General features: G+C 33.9%; 1 protein-coding gene across 1 annotated transcript in view; it reads left to right on the top strand.

Annotated features, from left to right (window-relative positions):
• Positions 1 to 19,316, top strand: part of IQCB1 (IQ motif containing B1) — a 73,638-nt gene that overhangs the window by 31,938 nt on the left and 22,384 nt on the right. Inside the window, exons 8-12 of the mRNA XM_007985637.3 lie at positions 8,480 to 8,658; positions 10,636 to 10,745; positions 12,300 to 12,409; positions 17,338 to 17,480; positions 19,124 to 19,272. Of these exons, the coding sequence (XP_007983828.3) occupies positions 8,480 to 8,658; positions 10,636 to 10,745; positions 12,300 to 12,409; positions 17,338 to 17,480; positions 19,124 to 19,272 (691 nt within the window). The remainder of the gene's footprint in view (positions 1 to 8,479; positions 8,659 to 10,635; positions 10,746 to 12,299; positions 12,410 to 17,337; positions 17,481 to 19,123; positions 19,273 to 19,316) is intronic.

Below are 19,316 nucleotides of genomic sequence, written 5' to 3'. Positions count from 1 at the left end.
ATGACTTGTATATAATGTATATACAAGTTCATAGTACATATACTTGTATATAATGTATATACAAGTATAGAGTACATATACTTGTATATAATGCTGAAGCTCCATCACCATTGTCTTTCAGAAAAAAATATAAAATACTACAAAAGACTAGAAATGTATTATTAAATTGATACTTTATCCCAGAACTTAAGATTTTAGCTCAAATCTCAGGCTTAAAGAAGAGAATTAGTGTGATATCTGAAGAAAAATATTGAGATCACAACAAAAAATGTTTAATCACATTTATTGAATAACTTCAAGCTTGGTATTTTTACAGATGCTCAAGAAGGGTATAAAAGAAGCAATTGGCAATTATTCAGGGTAAAATGGAAGGGCAGTGTACACACAATTGGAATAGTCCATTCTTTCAGTTTAGTATGAATTTATTATGCAGCTGCTGTGTCTGTCATTATAATTATAGAGTTGATTAAGATATAAACCTTATCTTCAAAGAGCTTACAATAGAATGGAAAAGACAGACACACAAACATCATTGTATTATAATACATTGTTACAATATTAAAAGTGACCATAAATGTTAAAGGACCTTCTAATCCAAACTGAGGGGAGATGCTTCTGGAGAAGGTAAAATCTGAGATGAAACTTCAAGGATGGTATATTGGCCAGGGAGGAAGAGGAGAAAGAGAAAGCAGTATTTCCAGGCAACATAAGCAAAAATACAGAGATAAGAAACAACATGCTGAGGATGAAAAGTAGGTACAAATTCATTATTGTTGGGATTTAAAGTTCCATATAGGGCAGTGGCTAGCAAGCTCGGCTGGGCCTCAAAGTCATGAAGAATTTATATGCTGTGTTAAGGAAATGAAGTTTTATCCTATAGGCAACGGGGACCATTGAAGATTTTTAAAGTAGACGAAAGTGGTCAGATTACATTTCAGTTTTGTTACTCTGGTGACTATGTGAAGGAAAGATTAAGGGGAAGAAAACTCTAGACAAGGCCGGGCGCGGTGGCTCACGCCTGTAATCCCAGCACTTTGGGAGGCCGAGGCGGGCGGATCACAAGGTCAGGAGATCGAGATCACGGTGAAACCTCGTCTCTACTAAAAACACACAAAAAATTAGCCGGGTGCGGTGGCGGGTGCCTGTAGTCCCAGCTACTCAGGAGGCTGAGGCAGGAGAGTGGCGTGAACCCGGGAGGCGGAGCTTGCAGTGAGTCGAGATCGCGCCACTGCACAGATCATGCCACTGCACTCCGACAGAGCGAGACTCTGTCTCAAAAAAAAAAGAAAAAAGAAAAAAAGAAAACTCTAGACAAAAAAGGCAATCATACTAATCCAAGTGAAGTAATGATATCTTGTCCTTGGGCATTGGTACCTGGGATATGGAGTTTTTAAAATAATGAATTAGGCTGGGTGCGGTGGCTCAAGCCTGTAAGCACAGTACTTTGGGAGGCCAAGATGGGCAGATCACGAGGTCAGGAGATGGAGACCATCCTGGCTAACACAGTGAAACCCCGTCTCTACTAAAAAAAATACAAAAAATTAGCTGGGCGTGGTGGTGGGCACCTGTAGTCCCAGCTACTCGGGAGGTTGAGGCAGGAGAATGGCGTAAACCCGGGAGACGGAGCTTGTAGTGAGCTAAGATCCGGCCACTGCACTCCAGCCTGGGCGACAGAGCGAGACTCCGTCTCAAAAAAAAAAAAAAAAAAAAAAAAAAAAAAAAAGAATTTAAAACATCAAGACTTTACTGATCAAGATGGAATAGTAGGGATGCATTTATCCTCCCATCTGAGTAAAAGGACAAAAACATGAAACATAATTTTTTAAGAAACTGGATATCAGTCAGTGAAAGAAAGTAAGCCCAGAGAAAAAGGAATAAACAAGGTAAGTCTTACAATGCTCTAACTTACAGTATTGAGAGAGTTTTCAGGTTGAAATATAGGCAGAGGCATCCTAGCAAGCTTGAGTTGAAGCAATAGAGCCCAGAGTCTGGAGAGAACAAGATGACTAGAGTTCACAAGTCAGAATACTAGAGAAGAGAGCTATACACATAGAGAACCCCAGAGATCTGCAGACGGTATCCTTCAAGTATTAAGTAGAGTACTGATCTGCACATATATGTAAGGAACTACCCAACGCCAGGGAAAACAATAATCCAAAAGGACTAAAAGGAACAGTGCAAGGAGCTCACACAGGGCCAGAAATAGTACCTGTTTCCAACAGCCAAACTGGAAAGTCTCATAAACAATGGGTCATTGGGTACAGTGTTCAGGAAGGTTTTACCCCAGTAGTGAGGAATAATTCACATTAGAATGAGCACTATTCCAGATCATAAAAGCAAGACCCAAAAAGGTCAAACTGTTTCCAAGTAACTTAACTGCATGTGGTTATTGAACCTGGCTGTATTTTAATTTTTTTTTTTACTGTAGGTTATACAAAGGTAGGAAGTTCACTAGAAATCTTTCGATTTGGCTTTTAAAAGGGTGAGAAAAGTCCCACCTGTGTCATCATAGAATATTTGCTTTGATGACTCTTTTTTTCTGTTTCTTTATTACTGCAAAATAACTATTTCTTGCCGTTACTACAAACTGATGGATTCTGCAGTCATGACTATGCTACAAAACATACTACGATTCAACAGGTGATTTGATTTTACTGGTACTGAAGTACTGGGCATGCAAATAAACAAGAAAACAGGATCTAAAATGAGAAGAATTAGTTAATCAAGACTGATACATATGTTGGCATTAACAGACAAGGACACTAGTTATTATAACCATATAACCATATTCCATATATTTAAAAAGTTGAATACAGACATATAAGCCGCAAAGCGAATTTCTAGAGATGAAATCTACAATATCTGAGATGAAAAATACACTGGATGGGATTAACAGCAGATTAACATTACAGATTAGTGAACTTTAAGGCATATCAGTAGAAACTATCCAAAATGAAACAAAAAAGAAACAGAAGGAAATAAAAGCATGTCAGTGAACTGTGGGACAACTTTGAGCAACCTTACGTAGGTGTAATCAGAGTACATAAAATAGGCAGTAGGGTCACAAAAAAATGTGTGAAGAAGTAATGGCTTAACATTTTCCAAATTTGATGAAAACTATAAACATGCAGATTCAAAAAGGTCATCAAACCCCAAGGGCAATAAATATGAAGAAAATTCTACATTGAGGCACATCATAATCAAAATGCTCAAACCAGTGATAAAGAGAAAAATCTTAAAAGCAACCAGAGATGAAAAAACATTATATAGAGAAATAGAGATGAGGATGACAGCAACTTTCTTATCAGAAACACCACAAGTAAAAAGACAGTTGAATATTGAAAAAGAAAACTGTCAAATTAGAATTTTATACTCAGCAGAAATATATTCAAAAGCAAAGATGAAATACTTCTTCAGAAATCATTAGCAGACCAACACTACAAAAAATATTCAAAGAAGTCCTTCCACCAGAAAGGAAATTCGTCTACACAAAGAAATAGAGTATCGGAAATGGTGATTACATAAACATATAAGATAGTTTTTCTTATATTATTTTAATATATCTATATTTGCCTACACAAAAATAATAATGTACTTGAGGAACATATGTATAAGTAGAATGTATTCCAAAAGGGCATGAAGGCTGGGAGGAGATAAATGGAAGTATACTGATGTAAAGCTTTTATACTATACATGAAGTGGTACAATATCACTATGATAAGTGATAAGACTGTGATAAATTGAAATGTATACTTTGAACCTCAAAGCAATGAAGAAAATAGCAAAACAAAGAATTTACATCTGGTAAACCAACAAAGGCAATAAAAATGAATCATTAAAAAATATGCAATCCAGAAGAAGGAAGTAAAAAAAAAGAACAAAGGAGAAACAAAACCAAGTGGTAGATTTAAACCTATCTATATTAGACGTAAATGTTGAAAAACTAAAGTTAAAAGACAGATTGGCAGATTGGATTTAAAAAGTACAAACCTACTATATGCTGTCTACCAGAAATGCACCTTAGATATAAAGACACAAATAGGTTAAAAGTAATGGGGTGGAACAAGATATACCATGCTTATACTACAGAAAGTTGAAGTACCTGTATTAGTATCAGATAAAGTAAGTTACAGAACAAAGAATATTACTAGTGCTAAAGAAAGTTATTTTATAATCAGAAAAAAGTCAGTTCATCAAAAGGATGTGTTTATTTACCTAATAGAGTTTTAAAATACACAAGCAAAAATTGACAAGAACTACAAGAAGAAATCCTCAATTAGAGCAAAAGATATTAATAGACCTCTTTTGATATTTAATAGAATAAGTAGACAAAAAATTAGTATGACCACAGAAGATCTGAACAGTAATATCAACCAATTTGACCTGATTGACATTTTACAAACATTCTACCAAACAGTACAGAATACATGTTCTTTTCAAATGCAGATGGAACATTTACAAAGAAGGATACATATTCCAGGCCATAAATAAAGTCTCAAGAAACATAAAAGGGGCCAGACACAGTGGCTCACGCCTGTAATCTCAGCACTTTGGGAGGCTGAGGTGAGCAGAGCACTGCAGGAGTTTGAGACCAGCCTGGGGAGCATGACAAAACCCCAACTCTACAAAAAGTACAAAAAATTAGCTGGGCATGGTGGCACGTGCCTCTAGTCCCAGCTACTTGGATGCTGAGGTGCGAGAATCACTTAAGCCCAGGAAGCAGAGGTTGCAGTGAGTTGAGATCATGTCAGTACACTCCAGCCTAGGCGACAGAGCGAGACCCTGTCTCAAAAACAAGAAAAACATAAAGGGATTTCAGTTATACAAAGTATGTTCTCTGGCCTCAACGGAATTAAGTTGGAAATTCATACCAAGAAGATCTCTGAAAAGTCCCTAAATATGTGGGACATAATAACATTCATCTAAATAATTCACAAGACAAAGGAGAAATCAAAAGTGAAATTAGAAATTATTTTTAAATGAATGGAAATAAAAACACAACATGAGAATTTCTGGGGAAATTCTTAATTAAAGCAGAATGATATTTAGGGGAAAATTTATATCACTAATGCCTATATATTAGAAAAGAAGAAAAATCTCAAATCATTGACCTCAGCTTTCCCCTTTAAGAAACTAGGAAAAGAAGAGGGAATTAAACTCTAAGCAGAAGAAAGAAAATGATAAAGGTTGAGCAGAAATCAATAAAATAGTAAGCAAAAGTGAGAGAAAAATAAACCATAAACTGGATCTTTGAGAAGATTGAAGTTCTTTGAGAAAGCAAATTAAACCAAAACTGGCTCTTTGAAAAGAAGAAACCTGTAGCAAGATTAAGATTAATAGGGAAAGGAAAAGAAATAATACAAATGACCAATCTCAGGAATTAGAGAGGTAACATTGTAACAAAGCCTGCAGATACTAAAAATATCACAAGGGAATAATATGAACAACTTTATGCTTATAAATTTAACAACTTAGATGAAATGGACAATTTGATTAAAAGACACAAACTACCAAAATTTACTGAAGAAACAATAGAGAATCCAAATATATACCCAAATATAGATAGCTATAAAGAAAAATTGAATTTGTAGCTAAAAACCTTCCCACAAAGAGAACTCCAGGTCTGGATGACTTTTTCACTGGTAAATTCTATTAAACACTTCAGGAAGAAATAATAATCTTAAGCAAACTTTTCTAGAAAGTCGAGAAGGAGGAAACACTGTCAACTCATTCTATGAGGTCAGCATGATCCTGATACAAAACCAAACAAAGACATTATAAGAAAACTATGCATCAATGTACTCATAAACATAGATACAAATGTTCTGAACAAAATTTTAATAAGTCGAATTCAGCAATATATTAAAAAGTTAATACATCGTGAATTAGTCTGGTTTATCCCAGGATTCAGGGCTGGTTTAATATTCTAAAGTCAGTCATTGTAACTTATGTTAACAAGCTAAAAATGAAAAAAAAAAAAATACCATCATATCAGTAGATACAGAAAAAGCTTTTGACAAAATCCATTATCTACCCCGATTTTAATTTTTAAAAAAGGCCTCTCAGCAAAGTAGTAATAGAAGGGAACTTTCTCAGAGAGCAGATCGGTGGTTGCCTGGGCATAGAATGACAGGGAAGGCAACAAGGGAGGAACTACAGTGAAATACAAGGAAGCTTTTAGGGGTCATGGATATATTCATTTTCTTGTTTTATATTGGTGAAACAGGTCAAACTGATGAAATTATATGCTTTACATGTGTACAGTTTGTTGTATATCAATTATATTTTTAAAAAGCTATTAAAAACAAAAATTATGAGGACTTGGTAAATGTTTTGATATGGGGTAGGTAAAATAAATGGTGCAGTCGGATATGATACCAAGTTTTCTGTATTGAGTGATTAGACAGACTGTGGTATGTAGAATATATAAGGAGTTGGTTTTGTGAGACAGATGATGAATTCAATGTTGGTTATGTTGAGTATAGGTAATTCAACAGGCAGTAAAAGTAAGTATCTATATAAAGACTTATACACAAATGTTCATTGAGCTTTATTTGTAAAAACCAAGGACTAGCTATAACTCAAATGTCCATCAGGTGAATAAGTAAACTAACTTCTGGAAGAGGTGGGGACCAGAGTTACAGATTTACAAATCAGCTTATACATGGTAGTGAAAAACATGACAGAAAGTGAGATTGATAGGAATTATGAATACAGTGAGAAAATAAATGACTTGAAAATGGAATCTTGGGGAATAACCTTTTAGGGTTATATTGGGGAAGTGGAGCCCATAAAGACAAATGAAAAAGAATGATCGGAAAAGTATGGGTGGAAAGTAGAGGGGAGACCAGAACTTTGTATCACAGAAGCTAAGTAGAAAGTATCAGATACAAACAAGTCTAGGAAAAGAATCACTCATGATATATATGTGACTTGACATTTGGGAAGTTATACTGATGAAATGAACTTAACAAGGATAGTATAATGAAATAGTAAAAAATGAAAACTAGATGCAGTGGTTTGAGGGCATCAGAGAAGTTTGGATTAGAAGAGAAGCAGAGAGATAAGATGGTAGTGGTATAGAGAGGATGTCTTTAAGATTAGGAGGTTGAAGAGCATCTAAAAGCATTTAAACTACTGTATTACATTATAACACAAACTCTTGGTGGGATATGGAGTAAAGATATGATAAGATTGGGATAGGGATATCTGTAGAAGGCTTTCTGAGATGAGCATATTTTTTATCTGAGTTTTGAATGGTGTGATGACATTGACTGATGGGAAAGGGTGAGCATCCTAGGCATAGGGAATAGCATTTAAGAGACACAGGGGCACAGAAGTAGATGTCACAAAGATTCTCACATATTTTAATTGGATAACTTTATAAAGTCTTTCAACCCAGAGATTTTTACATTTAAGATATGTTGCTGATCTCTTTTCTCTTAACAAAATTATTTTAGTAACTATTAAAGTATAGTTTTCAAAAAGCTCAAACATGAGTCTTATACAAATATAAAATTTGACTGCTCAAAATTTTATTCAACTCGTTAATGAGGGAACAAGTAAGATATTTATACAGGTTCAAAGGAGAATTTGAGGAAAATAGATTTATGGAGTTGGTTTGTTGAAGGAATATAGAAATAAATTTGCTGATAGATTTTTAAAAATTTGCTAATAGGAAAATATGACTTATAAAGCAATGTAGCCTTTAGAATTACCTTTTCTACTGGACAGAAATCATTTGTATTGCTTTGAATAAGAGTCTGTTTACATTGCTCTTAGATAAGAATCTTTGGCATTCTTTTCTACCAGCCAACCTCTATTTTTACAGAATTGTAAAATATTTTACTAGTGAGTAGAAAATTAAACAGAGGTACATATGCCTAGAAAATCACATACTCCTTAAGGTGGTAAATAAAAGGACACTTACTAACCTTTTTCTTTTGACTATTTCTAAGTTTTAGATAATTTTTCATGACATCAGTAATATAAGATGGTTTGTTAGTATAATAAAGGAAATACCAAGGAAAGATTTTAAGTTTCTCCTATATTAAGCACATGGTAGAATTCCTATGGCATTTTTGTCTTTGTACATCATTTAACAATTAACTGTGTACATGTCTTGATTTCACTTTTATCATTGCCTTGAAGCTTTTAAATTATTTATTATTTAGTATTTTGCACATTTATCTTTCCTCCTTGATTTGATTGCAAGCTTCTCTAAGGAGAGGGCCTTTGGCTACTTTGTATTCTGTATTGTACCTAGCACACATGGTACCTTGCACATAGTAGGAGTTCAATAAATATTAAGTGACTGAATATGATATATTATTGGAACCAACATATATTTTAAAAAGTGGTTATATTCTTGGATCAGGACACAGTCCGGCATCAAGTTACTGAATCTTTTATTTTAAATTTGTTGTGATACCTGTGCATCAATTAGTAATGGCACTTTTTTTTTATTTTGTTCTATTAGTGGTGATTTACTCAGAATAGGAAGAAAAGCCCTGTATTCAATTTTAGATGAAGTTATTTTCAAGCTTTTTTCAACTCCTAGTCCAGTCATAAGAAGTACTGCTACAAAACTCCTACTGTTGATGGCTGAATCCCATCAGGAAATTTTGATTTTACTGAGACAAAGTACCTGCTACAAAGGTAGTACATTCATTCTTTCTTTACTTGGGATTCTCAAAAAGAAAATTTTTATTGATGGTTTATGAAAAACAAAATTCTTATATTTTAAAGAGTTGATAACTATGTAGATAAAACTCTACATAAAAATTGGCATCAATTTTTATACCAATTCAGAAAAAAAAAGAAGTCTTTATATAATCAAGCTATCTTCATGTCACTACAGATAGCAAGTGGAAGATACCTTTCTGATCAGGTTGCAATGAATATTTACTCCCTCTCTGACAAAAAGGTTATGTGTTGGATATACCATATAGTATAGTAAAATAATGACCAAAAAGATCAGTGACCTTAGCAAGACCAGCTTTAGTGGAGAAAATGGAGCTGTGCTTGAGAGGCCAGTAGCCCTTATGGTATTTTGAACTATCCAAAATTACTCAACACTGTCTTTCCTCAAAAACAAACAAAAAAACATTGCCTTACCTCCAAATTCAAATACATATGTGAATTAAAAGTCAGACATTTTGAGGATGAAAGGAGTAAGTGTATTAACATTCTTATATAATAGATTTCATTTAATTGAGCATTCACTGTGTGTCAGGCACATTCTATATATTTTACATGCGTTAAAATATTTAATCTTCACAACAATCCTATGGGATAGATATTCTTATCCTTATTTTATAGATATAGAAATAGACATGGTAATTTGTCCAAGATCACAAAGGTAGTATATATATTTTTTAATTGCCAAGCAAAGTTATACGTTATCTTTGTTTTATTTCTTTGATGACCAGAGCCATATATGTATTATAACCTATTTTTCTTATTCAACATGGTCAGAAAATGGGATTCTAGTCCATTAAATATACTTATTAATATAGGGTGATACTGTATGGGAATTTTTAAAAGTTAGAATATAATATGATGTATTTAATACCTAAACTACTAGAAAAGTCTTTATCATTCTTGATGATTTTGAAGACATTGTAATAATGTACCTTGCATTAGTCATTACTGGGGGTATTGTAGGAATAGAGAGGAAAAGTACCAGTAATAGAGTTCTTTAGTTGATACTGTGCCAGACAGACATTTTCCAATTCTGTAATTCAATTCCTAAAGAAATGTGAATGTCCAACAGAGTTGTTATAAAGGAATTTTACCTGAATCCTTCTCCCTTTCTTTGACTTATATCTCAATAGCAGAACTAATTCAGGTTCCTGAAGATATTTTACAATTATTAATACTGCTGAGAACTTGGGTCTTGAAGAGAGTATAAGGCATTAAAAGATCCATACAGTGGTTTCCCCAATTATACACTACAAGGCAATTTTATCTTATGTATTTATTTTGAATACACACATTATAATACACCATTTCAAGTACCTGGAAATGGTACTTACTTTGTACCTTTTACTACTGCTATGTATTATTTTGGCATGAAAATGTACTATCCTAGTGTTGTAGCACTTCACCTATAATGTTTTCCCAGGAACCTATTGATTTGCCCCAAATTATATATGTTATCATATGTTTATATTTAATAATCTTTTTCAACTAATAATGACTAATAATAATCTGCATGAGTGCTTCCACAGGACAAGCTTTTACTGAATATGTGTCTGTAGTAATTTACCTTTAAAATGTTTCCACTTAAAGTATTTATGTTCAAATAAAAAAAAAATTATCTCTACTTTTTGATTTACCGCAGTGATTCCATCCTCCTCCTTTTTTTTTTTTTTTATTAAAGAGATTGTCTAGACTGATTTTCTTTTTATCAGATCCCACAATTGAGCACGGAAGAATTCTCAGGAGGGAGGAATATCTTAAAGATTTCAACCTGGAAGTCTCTGAGAAAAGGAAAAAGAAAAATCATGTGATTAATCTTGTTTTCATTTGTTTTTAAGCCAGACTTTTTGGCTTCAAATTAATACTGATTAGATAACAAAATCATATTTTATTGTTATAATAATAGTTGTACGTTTTGCTATTCTATTTCAGGACTCAGAAGTCTACTAAGTAAACAGGAAACTGGGACCGAATTCAGTCAAGAACTTAGACAGCTCGTTGGCCTTTTAAGCCCAACGGTCTGTCAGGAAGTAGAAGAGCAGGTATTAAGTTACAGAAAAAAAAAAAAAAAAATTGCATGATATTCGCTGACTGTATTAAACCTTAGTTTTCCTTAAATATTCCTCACTTTCTTTCTCTTAAGACTTCAAGCAAAATACTCCCAAAATAGAAATATCTTTAAAATTTTTTCTCAGGAAGTTGAGGCAGGAGGATCGCTTGAGTCCAGGATTGGAGACTGCCCTATGATCACACCCATGAATAGCCCCTGCACCCCAGCCTGGTCAACGTAGCAAAACCCCATCTTTAAAATATAATGTTACAAAATTGTATCTCTCCGCCTTCAACCTGCTGAAAAACATAATTTCAATCTCCCATTTTCATCTGTTTATAGATACTGCCACATCAGTTTCACTCAGCATTTTTCATGAAAGCCCCATCTCTGATGTTTATCTTATTTTATCTATAAGCTATTTAAAATTTTAAAATTGTTTTTCCAAAAAAATCTCTAATGGTAGCAAACTGTTATTTATGGTCACCTATGGCTACCCTTCTTGTTCTTTGAGATACAACAATAACACCTTTTCCTTTGTGTAAGAAATGGTCTTAATAAAAATTATTTAGAAATTTGAGGCAGCAGGTTATTGATTATTTCATCATACTTCCTCTAGTATACTCAAAATGATGGCTGTAAATAGCCCATTCCAACAGGAAGAGGCATATAGCTTTCTGATTTCCAGATAAAGACTTAAATATGGAAAACGTCTAAAATGACTAAAGATATTTTTTAATTTAAAAGGAAAAGGGGACATTGTGTATCTAAAATCCAAAACCAAAAAGGCAATAAATTTAAAAATACAAGCAGAAACCATGAAAAGAAGTCCAGTAAGGCAGGAGAATGGGTTGGGGGAGGCTGGAAGGAAGAATGCAGAAGAAGGGAATTTATTTTTTCTGTATATATGAACCATCATGAGTTTAGATTAATCTCAAAACTATGCGTGTGCTCAAATTCATATTGATTAGGTAACAAAATCATAGAAATCACATTTTATTATTAATAGCTGTACCCTTTTTCATTCCATGTGAGGACTCAGAAGTCTACTAAGTAAACAGGAGACTGTAACAGAATTCAGTCAAGAACTCAGACAGCTCACTGACCTTTTAAGCCCAATGGTCCATCAGGAGAATAGCATACCAAAAGCTTACAGAACTAGACAGAGATTCAAGCAACCATCCACAATGGTCAACAGAGCTTATAGTTTGAACCTAACTAGGTTGATTGCCTATTAAATAAAAACATTAACATGGTAGCTCAAAAAAGATTATGAAAGGTCAGGCGGACTATAAAATCTTTGAAAAGGAAATGGAAGTGAGATTATCCAGGGAGAATTTGGAGCTAACTAGACTATATCTTGAGTATGTTCTAGAAATTGCCTCATCGAGCCTAACATACCTCCTTTGGGAGGTAAGGTTTAATATCCCTACCCATCTTGTTAGAGCTAGAGATTAATACTTGCCCTGGCCTGATACTTTAAGAGGTATTTTTTTTAAGACCTTCCTAGAGATATCTCTAAGTTGTTTTTGGCATTTAATTTCAGAAACTACATCAAGCAGCATGCTTAATTCAAGCCTATTGGAAGGGTTTTCAGACGAGGAAGAGATTAAAGAAGCTTCCATCTGCTGTGATTGCTTTGCAGAGGAGTTTCAGGTAAAAAATTTTGGTAAGGGGATTGATGATCAGAGAATCTTACTAGAGTACAGTTGAATTGAAATTTAGGTGATTTTTTAAAAATTTCCTAGTATGTTTATTGTTATCTTTTCGTTCTTTTTCTGTACATTTCTGGTTACCAACACTCCAGGAACCAAATGCACTTTCAAAGCAAAGGACATAAGACAGGATTCTGATGTGTTAAATATACAATCCTATCCACTTAAGATATTTGGGGAGGGGACAAGCCTACAAAGGAAGCCAATGATAGTTATATTATTAAACCCTCAAAACCAATAGTTATCATGATTGTGTGTATATAATTATAACAATAATATGTATGCATATAAGAGTTTAAGTCTGTTAACCTGATTTTCCTGAATAAATATGGCATGGATGGATATCTTCATTGAATTATGATATAGTTTGGCATTTATTTCAAGTAGACTGAAAAGGAAATACTGAAGACGTAGCCCACTTTCTGAAATGACTAACCAATCCAGATTCTCTGAGGTCACAGAACAAGAAAAAGTAACTTAGCTGCTAGGTAATTTATGATAAAGAAGAACTGTTTCAGAGGTGACTTTTTCATGCAGCCTAACTTACAGCCAAGCTTTAGTTCATTAAAATGAAACTGGCATTTTACAGAAGTTAGTTTTTTAAAGAAAACTGAAACTATTCTTTTAATAACTGCAGATACATTTCTCAGTTATAAAAACATTTAAAAATAGCTCTGGGGTTCAAAATACTATGTAGTCACAGAGTTGAAGACATTGAAATCACTCTAGCTAACTGTGTCTCTTAGTGGGTATCCTGTTAATTGATGAACGTTTTCTTCAGGGAAGAATTAAAGATGGATTTAAAATATTATTGGGTGTGAATATTATTGGTAGCAAAGAAAAGAATTAATTTTTAAATACATATCAAGTGCCTAGTATATGCCAGGGGATCCATCCCCTGGCAGTTTAACAGATTCCAGTTTGTATCTCATTTCAGCAACTTACTGGTTGAGTGAACTTGGACAATGCCCCACCTCTCTCAGCCTCAAACTTCCAATATATAAAACGAGAATAATAGTTTATACACTTGTATGATCAAGATAATGTAAAATTTGAGATAATACAAAGTTTTTAGCATATTTTCTGGCACTTAGAAAATGATAGGAGGAAAAATGCGTATGGCACATTTTCTGTCCTTGAAAATTTACAAATCTAGCTAGACAAATAGATGCGTTAAATAGATAATACTGAGAGGCAAGTGTTATCGATCTATTATTACTCCAAGTTTATTGCCTATCTTACAAACTGTTTTTTTTTTTTTAAAAAAAAAGCATTTCTGTGGTTAGATAAATATGGGAAATATTGAGTACTTTTTGAGTCACAGTATATATTTTTCTACCCAAAGAATCTGAAGTGCTCTTGGTATTGCCTTTGGTGGTGAATTCAGATAGAGTGGGTATTACTTATGGGTTCTACCTGCTGTCATCCTTAGTTATCGGGCATCTTAAATTTAAAGGCACCCTTATACATGGATTCAGAGCATTAATGTTTAGTCCCACAATAGTTGCCAAATTTGCTCATATACTCTCTCTTTCAATATTAAAATCTCTATTTAAAAGTAGCCCAGGATTACACATTTTTTCCCACTTCTAAGTGGAAAAATTCTATGGAATCTAATATTCCATTATTTTAAAATAGAAATTCCATTGCTTTCTTTATGTGACCAGAAGAGTTATAAATATTTCCATTAAAAAAGATAAACGGTGAAGCAAAAATTATTTAAGTCTCACATTTTGTGTTTGTTACCTTTCCAGTATTTTTGCATTTGAGGTTCCAGAATATACTGAAATGCAGTTCTAACCTGTTGGATTCTATTTAATTTTTTAATTTTCAGTTTGCTCCAGTTCAGCACCTTCCCTCTTCTATTAGTTGTTACAGTTCATGCAAATGTCTCTTGCTTCCTTTGTAGCTTGGTTTTTTTTCAAAGGTTATTTCTGTCTTTTTGTGCTCAGGTCTTATCTCAGTAATTTCCCCCTCCCATGGTTTTGGGAGAGGGACTGCCCACCAGTCACACTTACGGGTTCGGATTGATTAGTGTTCTTTAGATTCAGCAAGAGGCATTCTTTTATAGTCACACCCTTGCTAATGCACTTTCATAGTGGTTTCTTTTTTATTTAGTCATTTCTCATATTCAGAAACTTTATTGTCTCTTAAGTACTCTTCTTCAGCAAAGTTTTCTGAAGCAACTAACAGCTGCTCTAGTTCTCTTAGAGAAACCTTACAATTTACCTACCTCTATCATAGTGCTGATTTTTAAGTGTTTTAATTACATTTGTTGATTTCACCTTGAAACTGAGCTTCTTAAATGCAGAATAGTATCTTTTTTCTCTCCCTCTGAGGCACAGTGTCTTGGCAGCAGAAAGTTTGGTCAACTCCCACTTTAATGATAAAAATTCAGACTGATTAAATGTAAATCATGGAATTTACTTATTTTCAGAATATGACATCTGATCAGTCATTTTATTTTCAGAAGTGTAATACAGAGGCCAGGTGGTCCAGTGCCTACTAATTCTTACAAAGAAACCAGTTGGAAGAATAATTGTTTGATTTTTGAGTGATTATAGAAACTCTGAATAAAATAACTAGATGTTATTTAATAATAAATGGGGGAATTACATTCGAAATCACATCAGTTCCTAATGTTTTCAAACATGAAAGTAAAACATGAATCCAGTAAGCACATCTGTTTACAATTTAGTCCCTATTTAAATCACCAAACCTCACTTTTGTCCTGTCTTTCTGGTTTGTACTTTACTTCCACCCTTCATGCTCTATAGTCTTTTCATTTTTGCCATATTTCATAGCCTACATACCTAAATTGTTTCCCAAACCCGGTTTTCTGACAGATTAAATATTCTAACAGATGTAATTTTAATGATTACTATGTTTTTCATACTAATAGTATGAAATGATATTTAAAATATTGATGATGCAGTATTAAACACTATAATCTATAGTCAATTAGAAGTTAGAAACAGAGGTAGTTTTTTGTTGTTGTTGTTTTGAGGCGGAGTCACACTCTGTCACTCAGGCTGGAGTGCAGTGGCATGATCTCGGCTCACTGCAACCTCCACCTCCCGGGTTCAGGCTCCTGCCTCACCTCCCAAGTAGCTGAGACTATAAGTACACACCACCACACCTGGCTAATTTTTGTATTTTTAGTAGAAATGGGGTTTCACCATATTGGCCAGGCTAGTCTCGAACTCTGGACCTCAGGTGATCCACTCACCTTGGCCTCCCAAAGTGCTGGGATTACAGGTGTGAGCCAGTGCGCCGAGCCACAGAGTTAGTTTTTTAAAAACCAGTTTAAAAGGAGGCTGTGTTTAGTGCCTGCTCTCTTTTACCCTCTATGAATGGGTAAGAGATAAAACATTATTATCTGCATGCTGTATAACCCAGAAGTTTTGAGGCGAAGGAGTTCTATAGAACAGGCAAGATGCCATCAGCTATTCTTTGGGAAGGGAGAGGCCCTTACCTGCTTCATTTCCAGCTTTCACAAAGAGCAAGAGACACTTGGAACTATTCAACTAGCCCTAGATCTTCTCTAGAACCTTTTGACACACATACACTTTTGAGGTCTTCTCTGTCTTCCATAAGAGAGATAAGAAAGAAGTTTCAAAACAAATTCTCTACTGTGTCCTAAGTAGAAAGCTAGAGAAAATTTAAGTTGTAATTGATGGAAGAATTTATGAGAAACAACCACAGGCACACAACATTTTATCAAAACAATCAAAATAAACTATTTTGAGTTGAAAATTCAGTTGAAAAATCATAATAATCCTCTCTAATTATACTATAATGATGTCTGGCTATTAAGAGTACAAAGCTATAGCCAAGGTACCACATTTGTTTACAGTTTAATTCTAAGAATACAGTTTTAAAAAAAAGATCTAAGAGAAAATGTTCTTGGGAGAGACACATGTCAAATTAAGTCTATAGAGGTAAACTAGTTTATTCTGTCTCTCTTCTTATCCTCGTTTTCTTTTTCTGTGGGTATCTGAAAGCATTTTGAATATATTTACTGTAAACTGACACTTGTAGTCTCCTTACATAGTGATATTGGAAGCAACAAAAACTAGATGGGAATGGCTAAGGAGAAATTTTGGTGAATAAAAGCAGGTAATACAGAAATGATAATTACATAAAATGTGGCCACATGAAAGTTTTCATAACCAGTTTTAAAAGTAATGTTCAGTTATCAATAATTGAGAAATAGGCATAAGAAGAAAATAAAAATCAACTGTAATCACATCAGGCACTAAAAATCACTTGAAATTTTAATGTTTTTTGTTTATTTTTCTGTGTAAGTAAATGTAAATTTTTTGACACAATTTTGATCTCATCCTTCTATATCCTGATTTTCCTTTTACCTGACATTAGATCATTGATATATTCTTATGTTACTAAATATTCTTCGAACATTTTATTTTTTCATAGTTCATATATTCCCATCCCATCAGGTGAATGAACCAGTATCTATTTATCCAACTCCCTGTTGTGAGACAAAGTTTGTTTTCAACTTGTTACTGTTGTAATACTGTGGAGAACATTTTTGAACAGAAGTTTTTACATATATATCTGATTATTTCCTTAAGAAAATTATTTGTAATGGAACTAATTGGTCATCACTTTTAAGGCTTTTTATTTATATATTTCAAATATTTTTCCAGACTTTTAATGCATATATTCAAATATTTCTCCAGAAAGGTTGCACAACAGCCGCAGATGACAGGCTATTTTATCATACCTTATTAACACTAGAAATTACCTTAAAATTTTTTCTGTTTACATTTATTTGATTACCAGGGAGGTTATGCATTTTTCATATGATTTATGAAAATTATGTATAACACACTGTTTCCATCACAGATCTAAACGAACAAAGATGTTGCTGGAGATAAATAGGCAGAAGGAAGAGGAGGACCTCAAATTACGATTGCAGCTTCAAAGACAGAGAGCCATGAGACTTTCTCGAGAATTGCGACTGAGTATGCTCGAAATAGTTCATCCAGGTGAGTGGCAGTATCAACTTTATAAACATAAGAATATTTAGGTTATCTTTTAACAAACCAAGTTTTCTAGCTACATGATGATTTTTTAAAAATCTGGACTTTTGCCCTTTTTCTCTGTTTTTTAGATAAACTTTATTAAATCTTCTGAGTTCAAAAACGGTTACTATATTTTTGATTCAGACCTATTCGTTGATGATGAACAATCTGCCCACCAGTTTTTTTTTCTTATCCTTCAGATAGTTTAGTGACACATAAAAATTTATGCATAAAGATAGCTGTTAGAGACACAAAGATACTTCTTGAACTGAAATAAGGAGTTGGAATATTATCACATTCTGCCATCAGAACTTAACTCATTCCTTAGTACAAAGGTTGTGACATCTTCTTTCCACCTTTGACAGACTAAGCTGAAATTAATAATAAGGTGTGGTCTGAGAGGTCTTAGTGGTTTCAATATTATCTTCAAGTTCTTTTACCTGTCGTCTTGTTATTCAATCCAGGGTCCTTCACTAGCCTTTTATTTCACTTCATCTCCATTAAATATAGATGTTTTCTAGGATTCCATCCTCACCTTATTCCTGTCATTTTGCTCTTCCTGGGGTATCCATCCATAACTACAGCTCAATTCTCAACTGAGTGCTGAGCAGTCTCAAATCTGGTCTCTGTCTTCACCTACTCTCCTAAGCTCTTAGAGGAGAATTGCCCAATAGAAATTTTTACAAAAATGAAAGGTTGTATATCTGTACCATCCAGTAGGGTAGCCAGTGGCTAGAGATGGCTACTGAGTATTTGAAATGTGGCTAGTGCACTGAAGTACCTGAATTTTAATTTTACTTTATTTTAACCCAAGTAGCACTTGTGGATGGTGTCTACTCTATTGAATAACACACCTCTGTACCCAACTGCCTATTGGATCCAGCTTTACCTGGATATCCACAGGCAACCCAAACACCAAAGTCATTATCTTATCCCTCAGATTTCCTTTTCCTTTATTCCCCATCTCAGGTAATGGCACCAGTAACTTACTCAGTTTCCCATTTGAGACATCCTAGAGTCCTTTCCCTCTTTTACCTCTATATCCAATTGATCATTAAATTATATCAGTTTCTTACACTCCCCCAAATACACTCCCCTTTTTATTAACAATTCTACTACCTTATTCTGTCATGTATGTACTGTGAACCCTGGGCTGTATGCTGAGCAACTCCAAGAAAGCAAAAAGAAAGTCATCTATATAACTGACTGAGTGACTTAAGAGAAATCTGGAAGCATGTAGAGAGAACACATACATACATTTTGCCCTTTCCCTCTGATGGTACTGAATGACTTCTTAATCGTGTGCTTAGGATTCTTGGTTTTTTGTTTTTTTTTTTAATGTTTTTAATGTTGGATTTTCAGCCATTTTTGTATTACTCTACCACAAAAATATTATATGAGTTCTTTCTCTAAAGAAGCTGCATAATCTGGGAAAGCTTTGTTTCTAAAATCTTAGAACCATGGTAAAATAATAGAATTGGGAAAATTAGTGAACAGTATTCGCAAAAATAAAAAGAAAGCAAGATTATTATTATCGTTGTCCTGATTCCAGAGCTTAAGAAAGTATGGCAGTGAGTATGTTGTAATAGTGTCTATCATCTTTTTAGGTCAGGTGGAGAAACACTATCGGGAAATGGAAGAGAAATCAGCATTGATTATCCAGAAACATTGGAGAGGGTACAGGGAAAGGAAAAATTTTCACCAACAGAGGCAGTCTCTCACAGAGTATAAAGCAGCTGTCACACTTCAAAGAGCAGTGAGTCTAATGTAGTGAAAAGAGCTCTGAATCAAGAGGCAAAA

Source organism: Chlorocebus sabaeus, chromosome 22 (assembly GCF_047675955.1).
Source record: "Chlorocebus sabaeus isolate Y175 chromosome 22, mChlSab1.0.hap1, whole genome shotgun sequence".
Taxonomy (NCBI): Eukaryota; Metazoa; Chordata; class Mammalia; order Primates; family Cercopithecidae; genus Chlorocebus; species Chlorocebus sabaeus.
Note: the sequence above shows the minus strand (reverse complement) of the source record. Positions and strands in the feature narration are given on the sequence as shown.